Source organism: Salmo trutta, chromosome 32 (assembly GCF_901001165.1).
Source record: "Salmo trutta chromosome 32, fSalTru1.1, whole genome shotgun sequence".
NCBI classification, from domain to species: Eukaryota; Metazoa; Chordata; class Actinopteri; order Salmoniformes; family Salmonidae; genus Salmo; species Salmo trutta.
This window is the reverse complement of record NC_042988.1, coordinates 24,915,506-24,939,562: the sequence shown is the minus strand read 5'-3', so window position 1 is coordinate 24,939,562 and position 24,057 is coordinate 24,915,506. Positions and strand designations below refer to the sequence as shown.

General features: G+C 48.9%; 1 protein-coding gene across 2 annotated transcripts in view; it reads right to left on the bottom strand.

The window, feature by feature from the left end:
* Positions 1-906: 906 nt before the first annotated feature.
* Positions 907-24,057, bottom strand: part of LOC115171535 (speckle-type POZ protein A) — a 49,227-nt gene continuing 26,076 nt past the window's right edge. For both annotated transcript variants that reach the window (XM_029728467.1, XM_029728466.1), the window contains exons 3-6: positions 8,556-8,819; positions 8,019-8,140; positions 7,663-7,814; positions 907-1,081 (exon numbers count right to left, since the gene is read on the bottom strand). In XM_029728467.1, the coding sequence (XP_029584327.1) occupies positions 912-1,081; positions 7,663-7,814; positions 8,019-8,140; positions 8,556-8,633 (522 nt within the window). In that variant the 5' untranslated portion in view covers positions 8,634-8,819 and the 3' untranslated portion in view covers positions 907-911. The remainder of the gene's footprint in view (positions 1,082-7,662; positions 7,815-8,018; positions 8,141-8,555; positions 8,820-24,057) is intronic.

Genomic DNA, 24,057 nt, shown 5'->3' with positions numbered 1-24,057 from the left:
GTCCTATAAACGGGTTAGCTGTGCGTGTCCTATAAACGGGTTAGCTGTGCGTGTCCTATAAACGGGTTAGCTGTGTGCCACTTCAAAGGGGCATAAGGCCGTGTGTTATGGTCAGATTGCTAGCAACAACGACAAGAAACTAGGATGTGGTGAAGTGCACGTGTCTCGTTTCAGCTCATTTGATCTTGATACCATGCCTTGTTTTGAAGTGTTTTGACTGATTTCACATCTATACTAACATGGTAAAGAATTTGCTATCTAGCTAGTCAACCAACAACCGCAACAAAGTATTTGAGAGACAAGTTCTCATTGTGCAACTTCATTTAGGTTTTCAATAAACATTGGGGACAAAATATTGTTTACATGTTATCAACAATTTTAGCCAACCCTGTCCGTTTTGCCCCATAGTTGAACACAAGTCGATGTAGTTGCTAAACAACCAACCCGTCTATAGAGATACATCTAACAGCCAACATTATAGGGCATTGTGCCCCACGAACAAGAACAGCTTCAACGTGCCTTATCATAGATTTCTACTAGTGTCTTGAACTCTATTGGAGGGATGCGACACCATTCTTCCACCAGAAATTCCATCATTTGGTGTTTTGTTGACGGTGGTGGAAAACGCAGTCTCAGGCGCCACTCCAGAATCTAATTTAAAGTGTTCAATTGGGTTGAGATCTGGTGACTGACACACACCCTTTAACCCCATATGCTCCATTGAGACCCTCTTTCAAAGTCACTGACATCCATTATTCTAGCCAGGGTAGACAAAATAATCAACAACTGGGCTTTTTTATACATGACCCTAAGCATGATGGGATGTTAATTTCTTAATTAACTCAGAAACCACATCTGTGTGGAAGCACCTGCTTTCAATATACTTTGAATCCCTCATTTACTTTATTTTGTCAGTTACCTGTATCTCTATGTTGTGTGAACTTGTGTCCTACCTCACAGAAGAGAGTGAGCTTGTCGTCAGGCAGCAGCCCATTGGCCTCGTCCAGCAGGAAGTCTCTCCTGATGAATTTCTTAAAGCCCCAGTCCTTCCCCTGGACAAACCGGTATGCCCTTTGGCTCTCTGTAAAAGGGAACAACACAGACAGTTAGTGCACGTGTGTCTGTCATGACCATGAGAAAGGAGAAAGTGAGTGAGCACAGCCAGACAGGAGGTTGAATGAAGGAAGTGTCACCTGCAGGGGACTTTTAACACCTCATAAGAAAACAATGCCACACTCCACAGAGACATTTTTCATACACTCCCTCATCTCTGGCACACACACACACAGGCACGATAAGCAGGTGGAAAAAGCAGGGATCAAAGCATCCCATTATAAAGTGCTTATGGATTGCCAAGTATGTCTGCCTGAGAAGAGGCAGGGAGGGTTCTGTGCACTACAAACACACAAGAGAAATGCCTTCATGCGGTCCTTCACCAGGAATACGTACATACACTGGCTGCGTCCAGAATGGCCACTTTTTCCCTATATAGTGTACTACAAAAGTAGTGCACTACATAGGGAATAGGGTGTTATTTGGGACACAACCACTGAGGACATACTCAGCGTACATAACACAATAACTAGAGTCAGAGACGCTGCTGTACCATAGTGGTTCTGATGGCCCAGTTGGTAAGACCGATGCTAACAACGCAAAGGTCATGGGTTCAAGTCCCTCAGGGATCACATACTACAAATATAAATGCACTCACTTCACTATAAATGACTCAGGACCAAAGAGTCTGCCAAGTCAGATCACAATGAATTCCCTGCCCAGACATTTTACTCCTCCAAGACCCTCTCAAAGATCTCCAATGAAACTTCACATAAAGATCCCTGGTCATGTATAGAATGACAGGATCCCATCTAAGAAGCTCCTGTAGGGCAGGCCCCTCATGTAGGGCAGGCCCCCCCTGCCATATAGGATGAGGATCCCTGGGGTCTAGAGAACCACACACACCAGGCCGACGGCCCGTCTGCCGCTCTTTCGTCGTGGTGTGTTTTAGGAACCACCCACTGATGGACGTCTGGCTGCAGACGTTTTCACGCGATTCTACATGAAGAATCGGTTAGCAAATTACAGCCAGAACTCTGTGCAGGGGTGCCGAGCACCATCGGCCAGCAAACGCTACTGGTGTCCAAGCCTTAAGATATCTCCTGCCATATCCAAGTGGAAGACATTCAGATGGGGTAACAGCTCTGCTGAAAGCTCTATGTGAAATTCACCAGCAGCGGTATGATGCAGTGGTGGGTACAGTAGTCAACCAGGCAGGCAGGGGCTGCGTTCCAAATGGCACCCTATTCCCTTTATAGTGCACTACGTTGATCAGAGCCCTATGGCCTATATAGAATAGGGAACATGCTGTCATTTGGGATGCATGCAGGCAGTGGTGGAGTTGAGCGCATATCCAGTTCTCCACCCCAGTGCTCAATCAGGGGGTCCTCTCCCTCTAATCCCTCCTCTAGAGACGGGCTACAAACAGGCCCTGACAGCCACCCTCTCAGACTGACAGAAATCCAAACACTCCAAAGGCTCTTTTCTCTCCTCTTTTTTTCCCTACTTTATTCATCGTCACTCTCCTCTTTTCCTCTCTGCATAATAGGAACTGATGTCAGAAGACTTTCATTTAAAGGCTTTGCGTCAGTTTCTCACTCGTCTTAAACCTGTGTTGTTGAAAGCCACGTCAAACTTTTATGGACTTGACATGCCAAGGAGTGTATGGTTGGATACACAAACACACAGAGCAAAAGCACTGCATCTTTGTCTTATCCTCATCTGCCTGTTCGTCTCAAATCTTTCAGTCTGCCTTTTCTCCATTTCCTTTCCGATATGTGAGAGAGAATCAGGCATGGTCCCCTGGCCAGCAGCTCCTCTCCCTGTGTGGTGGAGGGATTGTTCTGTGTGTTATCAGGGTACATGGAAGAAGACCAGCAGCTCCTCTCCCTGTGTGGTGGAGGGATTGTTCTGTGTGTTATCAGGATACATGGAAGAAGACCAGCAGCCCCTCTCCCTGTGTGGTGGAGGGATTGTTCTGTGTGTTATCAGGGTACATGGAAGAAGACCAGCAGCTCCTCTCCCTGTGTGGTGGAGGGATTGTTCTGTGTGTTATCAGGGTATATGGAAGAAGACCAGCAGCTCCTCTCCCTGTGTGGTGGAGGGATTGTTCTGTGTGTTATCAGGGTACATGGAAGAAGACCAGCAGCTCCTCTCCCTGTGTGGTGGAGGGATTGTTCTGTGTGTTATCAGGGTACATGGAAGAAGACCAGCAGCTCCTCTCCCTGTGTGGTGGAGGGATTGTTCTGTGTGTTATCAGGGTACATGGAAGAAGACCAGCAGCTCCTCTCCCTGTGTGGTGGAGGGATTGTTCTGTGTGTTATCAGGGTACATGGAAGAAGACCAGCAGCTCCTCTCCCTGTGTGGTGGAGGGATTGTTCTGTGTGTTATCAGGGTACATGGAAGAAGACCAGCAGCTCCTCTCCCTGTGTGGTGGAGGGATTGTTCTGTGTGTTATCAGGGTATGTGGAAGAAGACCAGCAGCTCCTCTCGCTGTGTGGTGGAGGGATTGTTCTGTGTGTTATCAGGGTATATGGAAGAAGACCAACAGCCTGTGACAACTTCCTACAGGGCTGGGTCTCAGCCTAAGTGAGGTGTGAGGACGGTGGGAGGAGGGAGGGACGGAACGGGAGCACAGAGAAGAAAGGGTGAGAGGAGTCCAACGGCAGGAAGAGGGAGAGAGGTGAGATTTCTCCTCTACTGCTCAGTCCCTGCTCACTCTCCACACTAAGGTGTATGTCTGTGTGCACGCGCCTGTGCGTTTGTGTGTGTGAGTGTATGCGTGTGTGTGTGTGTGTGTATTAAGCTGAGCTCAGCTGGCTCAGCTGACCCTGCTGCCTCCACTGGGTCTCCTGAGCAGGACCAGAACCTCAGACTGCCATGGGATCAACCTCAGGTCAGATCGCATGTGGTCATGGTCGGGTCACAGCAGGCTGGGCCACCAAGTCAGGAGGGGAGCAACACACCAGGAATGACAAATAGGAGAGGAGGAGGAGGAGTGAGAAGACCAGCGATGGAAGCAGGTCACTCAAACAGTGGATAGAAGCTTGTCACTAACAGTGCAGGCACAGAGGTGGTATGTGAGGTGAGATATGTAGATCGATGAAGTGAGACAGAGATAAAGGAAAAAAATAGGAAGGCGAGAGAGACAGGGACAAAGTTTCAGCGAGGAGAAGGGAAAGATGGAGTCAGAGCGAGCCAGAGAGAGGAGAGCCAGAGTGTTTTAGAGAGCATAGCATACATATTCAGGCTGTGGCTCAGGGGCCTGGTTGACACACACAGTGAGAAGGTCACCCAGAAGACTGGCTGGCAAACATCACACACTCCGGGCCAACAGAGGAGCACTACTCAATAGTGTTGGTCACACTAAGAATGTGTGTGTGCAGACATGACAGAGAAAGTGTAATGTACAGTATGTACATCAGTTCAAAACACAACTCTAATCCCTCCATCCCTCTGATCATCTGTTCTCTGGAAGGAGGTTTAGAGAATCCCAAAAGGAGCCTGGAGATTTTCCCCATTACACAAACACAATCAAACATTCACACACCTAGAACTTCATATACAGACACACACTCCAACCCCATCCTCCCAAACACTACTGCCTACATCCCACTTCTTCCCTCCACTTCAACTGCTGCCCTTTAGTCTAAATCCCATTCATTAAATACAGTACACAACACATACAGTCCCATGTCTAACAGCATGATAGACAACGCTTCAGTATGTGTAATGGAGTACCTGCATTTGCATCAACCCCCACACACCTACATAGGCTGACATATAACCAGGAAAGCAGGCGCGCGCACACACACACACACCATTTCCGAAGAAAATCTCATCTCTATTGAATAATGAGCTCTATAAGCAAGTGTCAGCACAAACATGTGTAACGACGTTCCTTCTAGCCGTGTGGATATGTGATTATGTAAAGACTGTCCAATGACTCTTCCCACAACACAACCACACTGAATGCCTGACCGCCCCCATCAGTTACCGCGGGCAACCAGCTCTGACAACCACAGACAAGCATTCAGACAGAGGTTTCAATCAGCCAGGAGACCATGTGGAACTAAAGACACTAACCACAACACCACAAACACTGCACTGGCAAATGAGATGGTTATTTTAAAATATACAGTGTATGAAGACCTGTGTACACACAGCAAATGAACCTGAACTTGAGCCTGTGACCAAACACACTGGAGACATAACCTCTCCTTAGCACTTAGTACCTAAACAGCACTACAAAGCCCACTGTCTGAGAGGAACCCTCAGCTCTGGCCCATTTAAATAAACCCTAGCCACCACCACCATATAGCAGGAGACTTCCTCTCTGTGTTCTCAGAGCTGTCAGTGCAGCAGTGTGTCTGCCAGCAGGCTGCTTTATCTGGCACAGGAGGGGGGGGGGGGGGGGGGTGCCAAGAGACACGTTACAAACCGTTCATCCACAATCCCACAGGAGAGCCAGCTAGCTAGCGACTAAGCCAGGGAGAGAAATGATGTGGCGGAGAAGAGAGGATGTTCGGGGGAGAGAGAGAGGTGGGGGGGTTGCCAGTGGAGCCCAAATCTATCTCCATTAGCAGGCAGTAACACCATCGGAGACCAACAGAGGAGACCAACATACATTACTGATTGAGGCCCTCTATTCAGGTGGGGGTGGCTGAACAGTATAAGGTTAAAGATTAGATCCACTTGAAACAGTTCATGTTTAAGGCAGCAAATGATATATGCAGCACCTTTACATTACTCACAATAATCTTTAACCATATTTCTAACCACCTACATATCTGTTTATTTAGCTATGTATCACAGCAATCTGTACTTGGTCTTACTATCCATTTCAGTGGAGTGTGTGGCCCTGTGAGACTGTGTGGAGAGCCCCGGCAGTGACATGCCACATAAACAGTCCTCACACTCTGAGCCACAGCCTTCTTAATTAAGGCACTTTGTTTTTATTTGGCCTGGGTTCTCTTCAGGAGGCATGGATTTAATTGGATTCTAAATGATCCAGAACAGATAGAGCTATCTTTACTGCCATATTCTCAGACGGAGTGCTTGCTGAAGCCCCTTGTCACGAATACGGTGGCTACGGGTAATTTTCTCCAGTGCCAAGGCGAGCAGAGAGCTGAGGGGAAGATGGGTTGCGTCTGGGGGGGGTCTACCACCAAAGACCACAATTTACAACAAACCCCCCCAGAGACACGAAGAGGAGAACAGAAGATGACATTTTCTCCACTTTTCTCAACATTCTCCATCTTTAATCTCTTTCAGTGGTCATGTGGAGAGGCAGATTCAGGTGAGCTGATCGAGTGAAGGAATGAAACGGCTCTAGGTGGTGTTTGCTACCTACTTTGCAGGCTACTGCTGTCCCCCTTAGAGTGGTGCAGCAAAATGGGCACAGCCAACTATGCATTAACTGTACCTTAAGAGCCTCTCAAGTGAACTTGATGCACAATTACAGTATGCGGCGCAGGGCCTGTTTCATAACAGTAGTGTTTGTGAACGTGTTGTTGTTGAGTGAAAAAGCACTGCCACAATGAAGATGTAGAGTGTAGAACGGAGAGAGTGAAAGTGTGAGGGGTTGAGTTCACGCGGTAGTTGTTTCTCAACAGGAAAACCATTTCCCTTTCTACACGAACTGCACTGCGGGGGGTTGTAAACCGTCTTGCTGCATACACCTCTGATATAAACATTCCTCCTCTGCCCCTCTCCTCACCTCCTCCCATACTTCCTGTGCTCGACGGGGTGCCGGAGGAGAGACAACCAACCAGGTAGAGAGCCTGATAACCAGGAAGCGGTCACATCTGGCCCACTCTAATCAATTCCAAAGAAGTTTGCTTTTCCTCCCCATAACATAACCTAATTAAAAAGAGTAGGCATTGGAAGAAACACGTTTCCTTTCCAATTCATCAGCCAGAGAAGAGGCAGAAGACAATAATTGCTCCATGCTACTTTGATTTAAATATGCAGGGGGGGAACGAATCCCACCTGCAGTGATTACACACACCCATACGGCTATCAACACCTCGGCCCGCACACTGAATTAGACACACTTTGGCTCCCTCACCCCCTCCTATGCACACACTCACTTAGTAAACCTCAGAGACACCGGTAATGCATCTCTGAAACTTCCTAACCTTGTTCCTATTAGTCAACATGTCTTCCATTTTCTACTGCCAAGCTACAGGTTTGAGCTGAGAGGTTCAAGAGTGGATTGTTATAAGTAGTTCTGTTATCACATTACCTCTCTCACACCAGCATAATATCAAGCCAGGTACACAATGGGACTACAATGGCACAGCACCACTGACCCTATAGAGGGTGGGTTGTTGGGGATAGATATTTCCCAAGCAAAACATTAAAAAGTACTTCTACTAAGATTGACCATATGACTGGACAGATACTGACACCTGAACTGACTGTTACCTTCCAGGTATTTTAAATGTCTGTAATGTCTACTAGTTAATGTTATTTAAATACATGTACATTTTAAAGTATTTTTGTCTGTAATGCCATTCTCGTCATGTGTCGGACCCAGGAAGACTAGCTGTCGTCATGGCATTAGCTAACGGGGATCCAAATCAACTCAAATCAAGTGTGACTTACCCATAGCCTTAGTCTCCTCTCCCTTGGCATTGAGGATGGAGAACTTGAACTTGGCACGCACCTCGCTCTTGGGACAGCTGACCAGGAGCAGGTAGAGGGACAGGTAGTCTTTACTCTCCTCGTCCAGGCCTTTAGGGTTTACACGCAAACACCTGGACACAGAGGGAGGGATCAGCATCAGTCATACAGAGACAAGGTCAGTCAACTATGCTCAGTAACTGTCCAACAGAATAGAGACCAAACCCTGTCCAACAGACTTAGGAGTCTAAATCAGATCAATCATGGACAAGCTATTGGTCCTGTAGTCCCTTATGGCTTATCCATAGCGCCCACTTCTTGGCCCCGCCTCCACTCACCATTTAAGCTTGTCATTGGCTCCCGAAGAGAAGGTGGAGCTCTTGATGACCTCGCCCATCTCCTCGCGACAGAAGCTGAAGTTGTTGATGGTCCACATGTAAGAGAACTTCACCACTTTGATCTAACAGAGGTAGGGACACACACACACACACACACACACACAGCAGGAATCAGACATGATTACTTTAATTTATTTATCTATTCCATACAGGTAGCTAAGTGGCTGGTTGGTCAGCCTGGACTTCAAAACCACACATCAAACCTGCCTTTCATCTCAATAAACACTGACAACAAACAGGGGAAGAAGAAAGGATATTAAAAAGCTGCAACAAAAAATGATTTTGCAAGGACAGAGAGAGATGAAAAGCATCAATAGAAAAAAACACATCCAAATACATCCCTCTTCTTTAAACAGGCTGTTATCAAAAACACCAGCACTGTCTGTCAGTCCTGACTGACTGACAGACAGGTGTAAGTACTCTACATAGAAAAACAGATACATGTACACACACACACACACCAATCCCCACGCTTACCTGAGTGTAACACCAGCTCTCAGCCACAGGGCCGCTGGACATGTCCGCGGGGGGAGGGGGACTCGGGACTCTTGACATCGCCAGCGTTGAGGCAGGGGGGGGCCTGAGTGGAGCCTGAGCACCAGCCAGGAGGGGGGCAGAGTGGAGGGGTGGCTGAGCCCAACAAAACACCACTGAATGGGCTAAGTATTCAACCAGACCACCAGCCAAGGGTCCAGCCAAGGATAACGTCTGGGGAATGTCCAGGGAACCCACAGCAACACCCTACAACCAGAGAGAGCAGCATTATCATAGGTGTTATAGTCAGTGCGTGTGTGTTAAAAGGCTAATTGTAATTGAGCGGTATTGCTCAGGAAGTAGGACAAAACAGCTCTGAATTCATTTGTTTTCAAAGGGCCTCTGCATTTAAATCAGAGAGGCTGTGCACGCTGCTCGCTCGGCTTCAGTGAGAAAAGCCCTCGTTTATCTGCCGTGGTTCTGCCTTTCTTTTACTTTGAGCGGAGCGCCAGCCGATCTGTGACTGAGAGTGAAGAGCAAGGCTTAAGACTATCATCCCACACCTGCCTGCCAATCTCCACTCACTCAAGTAGCCTACACAAGGTCATATAGAACTTTCAAAGAGCACATTGACTTGGAAAAGTCATAGCCTATTCCAAAATGTGCAAAGTTCTATCAGTCTGTGTGTGCACAAGTTATGCACTCTGTTTTTCAAGGTACATGTGTGAATACGGCCACAATAGAAAAACAGCATTGACTTCAGTTGAACCATAGATCTACAATCTATGAGAGAGAACTGTGACTTTAACCAATTACTTCTCTTCAATATCACCTTTACAGAACCACAGATGACCCCTGGGAATAGAACAAGAATGTGTTCTTAATTGACTTGCCTGGTTAAATAAAATCAACAAATGATCATATTTTGTTCTCCTTTCCTCCCTCTCCCCCCTGGCTCCTTTCCTCCCTCTCCCCCCGGGCTCCTTTCCTCCCTCTCCCCCCTGGCTCCTTTCCTCCCTCTCCCCCCTGGCTCCTTTCTCTATTTTCTCACTCATCCTGCACATGTCAAATTGAAGATATTGCAGGGTCTCAGGGCAAAGTCTCATCTCTTCTCTCGTTCTCTCTCTTTTCTCAGTCAACCTGCAAGTCCCCCTGTCTCGTAGCCAGACAATCCCTTCGCTTTGCTTCTTAATTAGTGGCTGATTGAAAGGGAAGTTCAGGACCTAAAGAACTTCCCAGAATCTGTGTGTGAGAGAGTGAGAGGGAAGGAAAGGGCAATGCGGGGGGGGGGGGGGGGGGTCCACCTCCTCTGCCTGGCAGAGTGGAGACGGGTGAGACGACACAGACAGGACTTAATGAATGTTTAGAGAGAACTTTTTGTTGGATCTGATCTTTCTGTTTCTTATTTTTTTCTATTTGCATCGGATGAAAAACACTGGTGGCATTTTTACTCAGTAAAACAATACAATATTAATCAAAAGATGGAGAACAAGGCAGCACTGATTTGCAATTTAAATTACCTGAGACTTCCTAACAATGAATTATAGTCTGTGTGAACTAGTGTGTGTTCATGGGTGTAACAAATATGTAGCTTAAATGCACAAATGCATGCACACATGCACAAATGCATGCACACATGCACAAATGCATGCACACACACATTCCGCCACACAGCAGTGTGGCGGAATGTGTGCGTTGTATGGGTGCAATAAATGTGTGCCCCCGTATGTTTCCTTAAGCTGTGTGTTTTCTCATGTCTCTGTATAGGCTACTGTCTCCCAACGTGTGTGCTGCCAACAGCCATCACGAGGGAACCACTAAGAAAACATGACAATACTGGCATCATCGCTAACAACTTCACAGCTTTTCTAAATACACCCAGATGACACTTAACCAGAATAAAGCTGGGGATTGATTTGTCTTTTCATGACAATCATCAGGAGCAGAGAAGCAGAAAAATGACAATAACAACTCAGAGATAGTGGGGGGTGGGGGGTGTGGTAGTGTGTGTGTGTGGTAATCCTTGAACTCCCTCACTTCAAAATCTTAAGACGGTTCATTCATCTTGGTGTTTCAGCTGGTGACAGTCAGCACCAATGGACAGAAGGACTAACAGGTGAGAACACACACGGCAGGGGAAATAAATATCATCCCAGCAGTACATCAGAGAGCGTTAAGAGGGTTGTGTGGATTGTGTGCTCCCCTGAAAACAATCACTAAACAAAGTATGAGTTAAGGATGGCAGCGGTGTGTAACAGACAGTGTGTGGTGAGTGTTTCTCGGGTTGTGTACATGTGTACATGTGTGATTGCCTACCGCCCACATCTCATTTCCATATCCCATCCTAGTCTGCTGCTGTGGGGACCGACGGGATGAGGGAGAAAGGAGACCTGGAGCACATTTATATTAATTACATAGACAGGCCTCTCTCACTGTGCCAGTCCATTTCTCCCTCCCACCGCAGCCTTCACCTCCCTCCCACCGCAGCCTTCACCTCCCTCCCACCGCAGCCTTCACCTCCCTCCCTCCCACCGCAGCCTTCACCTCCCTCCCACCGCAGCCTTCACCTCCCTCCCACCGCAGCCTTCACCTCCCTCCCACCGCAGCCTTCACCTCACCACTAAGAGGTGCGTGCATTACTCAAACATTGACATATGGACAAACCGTTCCCAGGAAACCAACGGTCTGAATGATGTCGTGTCCTCTCCATCCCTCCCATTAGAAACAGAAGATAGTGGTGCAGAGGAAGAAGTTAAAAAAATATTTATATTATTATTATTATTTAACCAGGCAGGCTAGTTGAGAACAAGTTCTCATTTACAACTGCGACCTGGCCAAGATAAAGAAAAGCAATGCGACACAAACAACAGAGTTACACATGGAATAAACAAACAAACAGTCAATAATACAGTAGAAAAATCTATATACAGTGTGTGCAAATGAAGTAGGATAAGGGAGGTAAGGCAATAAATAGGCCATAATAGCGAAATAATTACAATATAGCAATTAAACACTGGAGTGAAAGATGTGCAGAAGATGAGTGTACAAGTAGAGATACTAGGGTGCAAAGGAGCAAAATAAATAACAGTATGGGAATGAGGTAGTTGGATGGGCTATTTACGGGTGCAGTGATTTGTGAGCTGCTCTGACAGCTGGTGCTTAAAGTTAGTGAGGGAGATATGAGTCTCCAGCTTCAGTGATTTTTGCAGTTCGTTCCAGTCATTGGCAGCAGAACTGGAAGGAAAGGCAACCAAAGTAGGAATTGCCTTTGGGGGTGACCAGTGAAATATACCTGCTGGAGCACGTGCTACGGGTGGGTGCTGCTATGGTGACCAGTGAGCTGAGATAAGTCTTTGCTAGGTAAAGCCCCACCTTAGATGACCTGGAGCCAGTGGGTTTGGCAACGAATATGAAGCGAGGGCCAGCCAACGAGAGCATACAGGTCGCAGTGGTGGGTGGTATATGGGGCTTTGGTGACGAAACGGATGGCACTGTGATAGACTGCATCCAGTTTGCTGAGTGTTGGAGGCTATTTTGTAAATGACGTCGCCAAAGTCAAGGATCGGTAGGATAGTCAGTTTTACGAAGTTTGGCAGCATGAGTGAAGGATGCTTTGTTGCAAAATAGGACGCCGATTGTAGATTTAATTTCGGATTGGAGATGCTTAATGGGAGTCTGGAAGGAGAGTTCACAGTCTAACCAGACACCTAGGTACTTGTAGTTGTCCACATATTCTAAGTCAGGACCATCCAGAGTAGTGATGCTGGACGGGTGGGCAGGCATGGGCAGCCATCGGTTGAAGAGCATTTAGTTTTACTTGAATTTAAGAGCAGTTTGAGACCGCGGAAGGAGAGTTGTATGGCATTGAAGCTTGTCTGGAGGTTAGTTAACACAGTGTCCAAAGAGGGGCCAGAAGTATACAGAATGGTGTCGTCTGCGTAGAGGTGGATCAGAGAATCACCAGCAGCAAGAGCAACATCATTGATGTATACAGAGAAAAGAGTAGGCCCGAGGATTGAACCCTGTGGCACCCCCATAGAGACTGCCAGAGGTCCGGACAACAGGCCCTCCGATTTGACACACTGAACTCTATCAGGGAAGTAGTTGGTAAAGCAGGTGAGGCAGTCATTTGAGAAACCAAGGCTGTTGAGTCTGCCGATAAGAATACGGGGATTGACAGAGTCGAAAGCCTTGGACAGGTCGATGAATACAGCTGCACAGTATTGTCTCTTATGATATCATTTAGGAGCTTGAGCGTGGCTGAGGTGCACCCATGACCAGCTCAGAAACCAGATTGCATAGCAGAGAAGGTACGGTGAAATTCTAAAAGATCGGTGATCTGTTTGTTAACTTGGCTTTCGAAGACCTTAGAAAGGCAGGTTGGGATAGATATAGGTCTGTAACAGTTTGGGTCTAGAGTGTCTCCCCCTTTCAAGAGGGGGATGACCGGGGCAGCTTTCCAATCTTTGGGGATCTCAGACGATACAACAGAGAGGTTGAACAGGCTAGTAATAGGGGTTGTAACAATTTCGGCAGATCATTTTAGAAAGAGAGGGTCCAGATTGGCTAGCCCGGCTGAATTGTAGGGGTCCAGATTTTGTCGCTCTTTCAGAACATCAGCTAGCTGGATTTGGGTGAAGGAGAAATGGGGGAAGATTGGGCAAGTTGCTGTGGGGGATGCAGGGCTGTTGACCGGGGTAGGGGTGGCCAGGTGGAAAGCATGGCCAGCCGTAGAAAAATGCTTATTGAAATTCTCAATTATCGTGGATTTATCGGTGGTGACAGTGTTTCCTAGCCTCAGTGCAGTAGGCAGCTGGGAGGAGGTGCTCTTATTCTACATGGACTTTACAGTGTCCCAGAACTTTTTTGAACCAAGGGCTATATCTGTTCCTGGTTCTACATTTTTTGAATGGGGCATGCTAATTTAAGATGGTGAGGAAAGCACTTTTAAAGAATAACCAGGCATCCTCTACTGACGGAATGTGGTCAATATCCTTCCAGGATACCCGGGCCAGGTCGATTAGAAAGGCCTGCTCGCTGAAGTGTTTTAGGGAGCGTTTGACAGTGATGAGGAGTGGTCGTTTGACCACAGACCGATTATAGACGCAGGCAATGAGGCAGTGATCACTGAGATCCTGGTTGAAGACAGCAGAGGTGTATTTGGAGGGCAGGTTGGTTAGGATGATATCTATGAAGGTGCTCGTGTTTACGGATTTGGGGTTGTACCTGGTAGGTTCATTGATAATTTGTGTGAGATTGAGGGCATCAAGCTTAGATTGTAGGATGGCCGGGGTGTTAAGCATGTTCCAGTTTAGGTCACCTAACAGCACGAGCTCTGAAGATAGATGGGGGGCAATCAATTCACATATGGTGTCCAGGGCACAGCTGGGGGCAGAAGGTGGTCTATAGCAAGCAGCAACAGTGAGAGACTTGTTTCCGGAAAGGTGGATTTTTACAAGTAGAAGCCCAAATTGTTTGGGCACGACCTGGATAGTAAGACAGAACTCTGTAGGCTAACTCCGCCCCCTTTGGCAGTTCTATCTTGTCGGAAAATGTTATAGTTAGGGATGGAAATTTCAGGGTTTTTGGTGGTCTTTCTAAGCCAGGATTCAGACACGGCTAGGACATCCGGGTTGACAGAGTGTGCTAAAGCAGTGAGTAAAACAAACTTAGGGAGGAGGCTTCTAATGTTAACATGCATGAAACCAAGGCTATTACGGTTACAGAAGTCAACAAATGAGAGCGCCTGGGGAATGGGAGTGGAGCATGGGACTGCAGGGCCTGGATTAACCTCTACATCAACAGAGGAGTAGGATAAGGGTACGGCTAAAGGCTATAAGAAATGGTCGTCTAGTACGTTCGGAACAGAGTGTAAAAAGGCAAGGTTTCTGGGCACGGAAGAATAGATTCAAGGCATAATGTACAGACAAGGGTATGGTAGGATGAGAATACAGTGGAGGTAAACCTATGCATTGAGTGACGATGAGAGAGATATTGTCTCTAGAAACATAATTTAAACCAGGTGAGGTCACCGCGTGTGTGGGAGGTGGAACTAAATGGTTTGCTAAAGCGTGTTGAGCAGGGCTAGAGGGTCTACAGTGAAATAAGGCAATAATCACTAACCAAAACAGCAATGGACAAGGCATATTGACATTAGGGAGAGGCATGCGTAGCCGAGTGATCATAGGGGTCCAGTGAGTAGCTCGGCGGGCCGGGGATAGCTAGCGGGCCGGGGATAGCAAGCTAGCAGAAAGGGGACGTCAAAGGAAGAAGTCTGTTGTAGCCCCCTCGTGCTGTTACGTTGGCAGTCCAGTCGTGATGGATCAGCAGGGCTTGGTGTGGTAAAAGGGTCCAGGCCAATTGGCAAAATAGGCATAGTGGCCTATTTTGGATGGATCTATTCGGCTAACAGTCCAATATGCTCTAGACAGCTAGCGGGCCGCGGCTAGCAGGCTAGCAGATGGGCATTCAGGGGACAACGCGACAGAGGAGCCAGTTGGAAAACACCTCTCGGGCAGATTACGTCCGTAGTCCAGTCGTGATGGATTGGCGGGGCTCCGTGTCAGCAGTAAAAGGGGTACAGGCCAATTGGCAAAATAGGTATTGTAGCCCAAGGAGTGGCTGACGGACCGGGAGATGGGCCTAGCAAAGGCTAGCTCTAGGCTAATTGGTTCTTGCTTCGGGACAGAGACGTTAGCCAGGAGTGGCCACTCGGATAGCAGCTAGCTAGCTGCGATGATCCAGGTGAAAAGGTTCAGAGCTTGCGGTAGGAAACCAGAGATATGGAAAAAAATACGTCTGATTTGAGTCGCGCTGTGCAGACTGGCAAGAGTTGTCCGGGCTAAAGGTTAGCCGATGACTACGACCTAGTTAGCTGGCTAGCTTCTGTTGGGGGTTCCGGTTCAAAAGAAAGAAAATAGCAGATCCATACCACATGGGTGAGGCGGATTGCAGGAGATTATGTTGTAGTTGAGGTTAAGAAAAATATATTTTTAAAATATATGTGAAGAAAAAATATATATACACGGGACACGACGAGGACAAAGACGTTGGACTGCTACGCCACCTTGGAACTGGGGCAATATGAATGTTTCTCAGTCATCTCAGGTGAGTTCAGGTAGCCTAACTGACAGTCGAGGCATCCCATGTACCTCGTGGTTCTCTTTCTCACTAGAACGTTCCAGTGGGGGTTTAGTCTACTCATGTGGCAGACCAGCCATGATTCCAATCTATCAGCATTCAGAACAACACTCCATTCACTCCCTCCTAGAGTTAATATACAGCTAGGCAGTAGCTTGGAGGGAGCTTGCAGATTCAACAGTACACTTCTTAATAAACACAAGTTATTACATACTCTAGTTTGAGAAACATAAATAAAAAGGAACCACATGAACAAAGCTCTGGGTTTATATTGAACATTTCTAGATAGACATAATCCTACACTAGTGCAAGTGTGGTCAATTTGTGTAGTGACTAGCAGGAGTGGGCAACATACGACCCACAGGCTGTCTCCGGCCTCCAAGACCATTCCCCGGGGTGGTTTGAGTAAAACAAATGTAAATGTATTGAAATTCTAAAACTAGACAATGTATGGAGAAGTGATAATGGACCTCTACATTTTCAAATAACTGTCCTTTCTCTGGTCCACAAACAAATCAGTCCGGGGAAAAAAAGTGCTGATTTTTGAAATCCCGGGGTGGCCCTCAAGCCGAAGTTATTGCCCACCCCTGGACTAGTGAGTGTCTAAATACATCCATATAGAATAGTTAAAATATAGCCTGAACAACATGCCAACATGTGGCAGGGACTTAAAGACGCCGGGCCTGCTGTCAAATAGGAGGTTCTGCTGGATGACAAGAGAAGAAGAGGATGGAACCCCTTCTGGAATTCATTACAGCTGGCTACTGCTCTACTCAGAAGAAGAAAAAAAACATTCATTCTGGGGGGGAAAAGCATACGCATAACGGCTCTCCATTTAAATTCCCTTTCACTTGCAACATGAAAGAGAAACATCAAATACACGGCACCACCCACCAGCCTCTCCCTCCGGGCCCGCTTCCTGCTGAGAGGAGAAGACACGCTAGCTAGCGCCGAGCAGCCAGACACCGCCACCACCTGGCCAGGGGGAGGATGTGCAGCCAGAGGAAGTGGGGGTGGGGGGGTGAAGTTTATCCACATATCAAAATACGTCGATTCTCGTTACCTTATTTTAACATCACCCCCCTCCTCCCCCACCCCTTCCCTCCAGCGAGACATCTGACAGAGGGTTAATGAAGTCTGCTAATTAGAAGGTCAGGTTGAATTAAAAGCGGCTAGGGTGGTAGAGCGATGAAAGGGAGCGTATTAAAGCAGTGTGTCCAGACCAGACTAGATTGATCAGCTGAAGGCTCTGACCCCCATTTGAAAAACACACACGGTACTGACTGAAGGTTCCCCACCAATTAGACAGACAGACCAGTCATAACTGATCACTGAAACACTGCTATTAGAGAATGTATAATTGTCCCTGCAGGCTAGCCGGATGCTGTGTGGTGAGCAGTTGAAGTGTGATCATATCAGCGCTAATATCTAGGAGTCTCACTGAGTCGGGGATAAAAACTGCTCCAACATCAGTGGGGGTCAAAGGAACAGGTGGATAACTTGATTTCCAGATAGAGGAATCAAGAGTAACAGGCTAAGGTAAGAGAGATTGGAGAGAAGATAATGTAGTATGATGGCTACAGTAAAAGACAGGAAGAGATACTGGCCTTAAAGGCAAGAGAATACAACATATAAGGAGTGCAGTTCCAGGTAGGATTGACAGTCGGAAGAGTAACATACAGCACCTGTATGACAGACATGTACAGCTCTGACAAAAACACGTGATGGTTGTGGTGCATGTAAGCTGAGCTGTGGCTGTCCAGCCAGCTCAGCACAGAGCTGCCCTGATCCCCCAGACACACAAAGACCAGAGGCAAGGAGTGTGTCAGAGCAGAGCCGGGGCTGCAGAGCCGGGGCTGCAGAGCCGCAGGCAGGAGAAATGGATTAAGAGCCACTCAGACAAAAGCCCTACGAGAACCGTGGAGACAGCCCAACTGATACTATATCATTATCTGGCTCCATATCACTGACTCCCTACCCAGAGATCTCCACCTTTCTCTCCCTCAGTATACCTCCAACTCAACCCCCTTTCTCTGGCTTTCTATAGCCCCCAGAAGGCTGCCATGGCATTAAACCTAGATCTCCCTCTCTCCCCTTCTTTGGCTCCATCACATCTTATATTCCAACCCTCTCCCCCTCCCTGCTTCCCCTCAAAGCTGGCCAGCTGCCGTGTGACCTAGTCCCCTCTCATTAAGTCACAGATCTGAAGCCTTGCTATCTGTACTCTAATTAAGTCACAGGTCTGAATCCTTGCTCACAGTTCCAGTAGGATCAATTAGAGCTACACTCACAACGGAACACCTAACTGTGTGCAATTGTAAGGGCAGACAAACACAGTTGTAAGCTCACATACAATCACATAGGCACAGTCAAACACCACATGTAAGTATAACTTTTTCCAAAATGACAGGATTTCCTGACAAAAGACAAATAGTGTTGAGCTTTAGGAGCCCTTAACACACCAACCTTCTCCTGATTAAAGATGACAGCACCCATAGAAGAACTTCTGAACAGACATAACTGTAGAGCGTAGCTATATATCCATCTCCTGCACATCAAGTTGCCAGGAGGGATTGTGTATAAACCAACACACTTCAGAGCTAATAGTAATGCTGCTTTAACCTTTGCCTTGCCGCAGTCTGCTGTTTTCCCCCTCCCCCTATTTATTTATCTACCCTTAAGAAATACTTGGAGTTAGAGTTTTTCTAATCTATGAAGCGAAGCTGGGAGGAAGAGGGAGGGAGAGAGAGGCTGGTGTGATACCTTACTCGTAATTATGCGATTTATAATTAAAATGCAAATTAAGTGAGAGGGAGTCTCTCTTCGCCTTGTTTAAATGTTTTCATTTTTTCTCCATTGTTCCATTAGTCTCCAACAGAGGAGCATGAAAGGCTGCTGATTGCCATAACACGGCAGTAACCACATTTTAGATGGATGGTGCTACTTGCTATTGGTGGTTATGGAAACAACTCTGGTGATCCATTTCCTTTCCCTCAGTGACCTTCTTGGTATCTGGTACTCCATTGTTAGAGACTGGCCAAGAGAGAAATATGGTACAAAATGTGAACAAAGAGAAACTGCCAAAAACAAACAAAAATATCAAGATAAACAGAAAACCTTGCACACGTATTCACTCACACACAAAAAAAGTCAGATTACATACTTTTTAATTAAGCTCATCCCATGTAAGACTTAACATGGGACCATAAGGCTCATACCATCAGGAAAAATCCCCACATGACGATCTACTGTATTCTCTCATTGACCTGTGCACTTCCCTCAACAAAGTCTCTACAACCCACACTCCTATCTTCTGGAAGCCCGTGTTCATATCTGTGAAAGCAATCATTACACCTAGCAGAGGACATGAGCTGTAAACATAGATGTAACTATCTGTAAATGTGAAGTGACGATTGACTTCCATAATAAGCTCCAAGCAATCAGTAAGGTAAGAAGAGAGCTTTCCGAGAGCTTTTTTGCTTCAGATAACGAAAAAAAGTGTCTCAATGTGGACCCAAATCTCCTTTGAACTTAAAACTGCAACCTGATAAACAACCCAGAGAGATACTCTAAAATGCTCTATAAATTGGGTGTTATAATTCAAAGGAGAGCATGAGAGAAAAAGCAAACAAAAAGAGAATTAGATAATGTTTTTTAAGTAGATGTCCTTCAGTTTGACTTTGCCAGGTAACACGCTTTCGCCTCCATTTTAAACATCAAGTGGATTGCAAAACACATTTTTTGAGGACTAGAGAGCTTGGTAATTAGCAGTCCTTGCTCATAAAGGGACCAAATACTAAGCCTGTCTTAAGCTCCATTTCTCCATACCCTCCAGTTGTCTCTTCTGATTCCTCTCCTCTCACACTCGTGTTGCCTGGAAACAATCAATGTGCCTAACTGTTTTATTTTTAACATATGCTGACCAAAGCTGCCAGGCATTCGGCCTATTTTCTGTTCTCGAAATACAACAACATTGTTGTGACAGTCATTCCTGCCCCTGACAACTTGACTGGTCTACACTGACAGATATGAGAGCTAAGACAGACTTATTAGATTTAGATCTATATTAGATTTATGGTCTAACATAGAGCCGCCAGAGAGAGCGAGCCGCGAGAGAGAGCGAGCCGCCAGAGTGAGCGAGCCGCCAGAGAGAGCGAGAGAGAGAGAGCCGCCAGAGAGAGCGAGAGAGAGAGAGAGCCGCCAGAGAGAGAGAGAGAGAGCGAGCCGCGAGAGAGAGCGAGCCGCCAGAGAGAGCGAGAGAGAGCGAGCCGCCAGAGAGAGCGAGAGAGAGCGAGCCGCCAGAGAGAGCGAGAGAGAGCGAGCCGCCAGAGTGCGTGCGCGAGAGAGCGAGCCGCCAGAGTGCGCGCGAGAGAGAGCGAGCCGCCAGAGAGAGCGAGAGAGAGAGAGAGCGAGCCGCCAGAGAGAGCGAGAAAGAGAGCGAGCCGCCAGAGAGAGCGAGAGAGAGCGAGACGCCAGAGAGAGCGAGAGAGAGAGAGAGAGAGGGCGCCGCGAGAGCTCGCCGCCAGAGGGCGCGCGAGATAGAGAGAGAGAGACGCCAGAGGGCGCGCGCGCGAGAGAGACGCCAGAGGGCGCGCGCGAGAGAGAGAGAGAGAGACGCCAGAGGGAGCGAGCCGCCAGAGAGAGCGAGCCGCCAGAGAGAGCGAGAGAGAGAGAGCCGCCAGAGAGAGCGAGAGAGAGAGAGAGCCGCCAGAGAGAGAGAGAGAGAGAGAGAGCCGCCAGAGAGAGAGAGAGAGAGAGAGAGAGAGCCGCCAGAGAGAGAGAGAGAGAGAGCCGCCAGAGAGAGCGAGAGAGAGCGAGCCGCCAGAGTGCGTGCGCGAGAGAGCGAGCCGCCAGAGTGCGCGCGAGAGAGAGCGAGCCGCCAGAGAGAGCGAGAGAGAGAGAGAGAGCGAGCCGCCAGAGAGAGCGAGAAAGAGAGCGAGCCGCCAGAGAGAGCGAGAGAGAGCGAGACGCCAGAGAGAGCGAGAGAGAGAGAGAGGGCGCGCGAGATAGAGAGAGAGAGACGCCAGAGGGCGCGCGCGCGAGAGAGACGCCAGAGGGCGCGCGCGCGAGAGAGAGACGCCAGAGGGCGCGCGCGCGAGAGAGACGCCAGAGGGCGCGCGCGCGAGAGAGAGAGAGACGCCAGAGGGCGCGCGCGGCTGAGAGGAGAGAGAGCGCCAGAGGGCGGCGCGCGCGGAGAGAGATGAGAGCGCCAGAGGGCGCGGCGCGCGAGAGAGAGAGAGAGAGAGAGAGGACGCCCGAGGGCCGCGCAGCGCGAGAGGCGAAGACGCCAGAGGGCGCGCGCGTCCGAGAGATGAGACGCCCAGAGGGCTGCGCAGACCCGCGCGAGGAGAGAACGCCAGAGGGCGCGCCGGCAGCGCGAGAGAGAGACGGCCAGGAGGGCGCGCCCGCGCCTGCGAGAGAGAGACGGCCAGAGGGCGCGCTGCGCGCGAGAGAGAGACGCCAGGAGGGCTGCGGCCGCCGCGAGAGATGAGACGCCAGGAGGGCCGCGCCGCGCGAGGAGACGGCCATGCAGGGCGCGCGGCGCCGGAGAGAGAGACGCCAGAGGGCGCGCTGCGGAGGAGAGAGAGACGCCAGAGGGTGCGAGAGAGAGAGACGCCCCAGATGGGCGCAGCGACGAGAGAGGAGACGCCAAGACGGGCGCGCGAGAGAGAGAGACGCCCAGGGCGCGCGAGAGAGAGACGCAGAGGGCGCGCGAGAGAGAGAGACGTCAGGCGCGCGAGAGAGAAGAGACGACCAGAGGGCGCTCGAGAGAGCGAGAGAGAGACGCCAAGAGGGCGCGGAGAGGAGAGAGAGACGCCAGCGGTCGCGCGCAGATGAGAGAGAGAGAGAAGCAGAGGGCGCGCGAGAGAGAGAGAGAGAGCGCCAGAGGGCGCGCGCGAGAGAGAGAGAGAGACGCCAGAGGGCGCGCGAGAGAGAGAGAGACGCCAGAGGGCGCGAGAGAGAGAGAGAGAGACGCCAGAGGGCGCGCGAGAGAGGGCGCGAGAGAGAGAGAGAGAGACGCCAGAGGGCGCGCGCGAGAGAGAGACGCCAGAGGGCGCGCGAGAGAGAGAGACGCCAGAGGGCGCGCGAGAGAGAGAGACGCCAGAGGGCGCGCGAGAGACGCCAGAGGGCGCGCGAGAGAGAGAGACGCCAGAGGGCGCGCGAGAGAGAGAGACGCCAGAGGGCGCGCGAGAGAGAGAGACGCCAGAGGGCGCGCGAGAGAGAGAGACGCCAGAGGGCGCGCGAGAGAGAGAGAAACGCCAGAGGGCGCGCGAGAGAGAGAGAAACGCCAGAGGGCGCGCGAGAGAGAGAGAGACGCCAGAGGGCGCGCGCGAGAGAGAGAGAGAGACGCCAGAGGGCGCGCGCGAGAGAGAGAGAGAGACGCCAGAGGGCGCGCGCGAGAGAGAGAGACGCCAGAGGGCGCGCGCGAGAGAGAGAGACGCCAGAGGGCGCGAGAGAGAGAGACGCCAGAGGGCGCGAGAGAGAGAGACGCCAGAGGGCGAGAGAGAGAGAGAGGCCAGAGCGCGAGCGCGAGAGAGACGCCAGAGAGTGTGTGGGTCTACTAAGGTCCACTGCTGCATCGAGAAACAGAAAGACAAGGGGGCGAGCGTTTTGAGTTGAGGACAGGCTTTTTTCTTCTCATTACAAATGGAAACCTGTCATTTCTAAACGTACTCCCTAACAACCTGAGACACAGCTGACAGTGAGGGTCAGACACCAAGGCCCAGACCACCCACTGCCCACCTGCCTCTCCACAAGGCATCTCACAGAGAGAGACTAAACTACTTTAGGAGCAATATATAGTCATGGAAGAATGTGAACACCTATAGCTGCAATCACCACCAGCATATCAGCTTCAAAAACACATACCGTAAATTCCGGACTATAAGCCGCAACTTTTTTCCCAGCTTTGAACCTCACGGCTTAAACAATGACGCGGCTAATATGGATTTTTTCCGCTTTCAATTTAAAAAAATAAAATAAATAACATTCTGTGACGTGCTCAGTTTTTTGGCGGCATGAAGCTTTCATTAGACCAATGAAATTGCCGAACAGGTTAAGGTCAAACAACTTTTTGGTTTACTGTTTAGATTAAATCGAGCGCTCTCAAACTTCCCATCATTTTGATTACGGTAGTCATTTTGTCACCCTCATCATGGCAAAGACACGGAGAAATGCATATGATGCAGCTTTCAAGTTGAAGGCGATTGATCTGGCTGTTGGAAAAGGAAATAGAGCTGCTGCACGGGAGCTTGGTCTTAATGAGTCGATGATAAGACGTTGGAAACAGCAGCGTGAGGAATTGACTCAGTGCAAAAAGACAACTAAAGCTTACTGCTAATATTTTTTTTTTTGTTACAAGCCGTGTTTCGTTAAAGCCTATTTATTTTTGTTACAAGCCATGTTTCGTTAAAGCCTGTGTAAAGTTAATTGGTTTCAATGTACCGGTAGGCACCTGCGGCTTATAGACATGTGCGGCTTATTTATGTTCAAAATAATTCAGTGGGTGCGGCTTATATTCAGGTGCGCTTAATAGTCCGGAAATTACGGTACTTCAGCAGAGCTAATTTTACATTTACATTTAAGTCATTTAGCAGACGCTCTTATCCAGAGCGACTTACAAATTAAGATCAACCCCTCTCTTAAGTTGTCATGCTGTGTGCTGAGACACTGCGATCAAGGGCAAACGCCTGCCACAGGGAGATAACGGTGTACACCCCTTGCCCCTCGCCGTCACCCCACCTCTGTGAAGATTCTCCCTCATTTCTAACAGAGAACACAGCCTCCCTTTGTGCCCCTCTCAGGAGAACATGTGGGCCCCCCCACAATGAGACTAAGCAGGACCATTCAACAGCACAAACCCCCTGGAATAGGCATGTCAGCCCACTGTAGTACACCATCGCCAGAGCTGTGTCTAGTAATGGAGATAGAAGGGCTAGTCAGATGATGGAGGGTCCAAGTGAAGGGTAATGCATGGACAGAGACAATACAACAAGTAACATGGACTTTTTCTTGGCCATTTTTGGACAAACACTCAACACAGTAGACAAGCAGAAAGGAAGGAGGGAGAGAATAGAGAGAGGGAGGGGTTGAGATGAGATGGAGGTAAAGAAGGAAACGCTGTGCTCTCCCTCTTTCCGTCTTCTCGTGTTGCTCTTTTCAGCTGGGGGAAAGGAAGGGAAGGCAGCAGCACTAATAAGTTCAGCTCTATCCGTCTGCTGCTCGCCATGCGACAGGGGCTACTCTTCTGGTGCCCCGACGTCACTCTGCTTCCCAATTACCACATTTACACACTCCACCTCGTACTGCACGCACGCACACACACACTTCTTCCCTCATTTACATTTCTGCAGCACTATTAAAA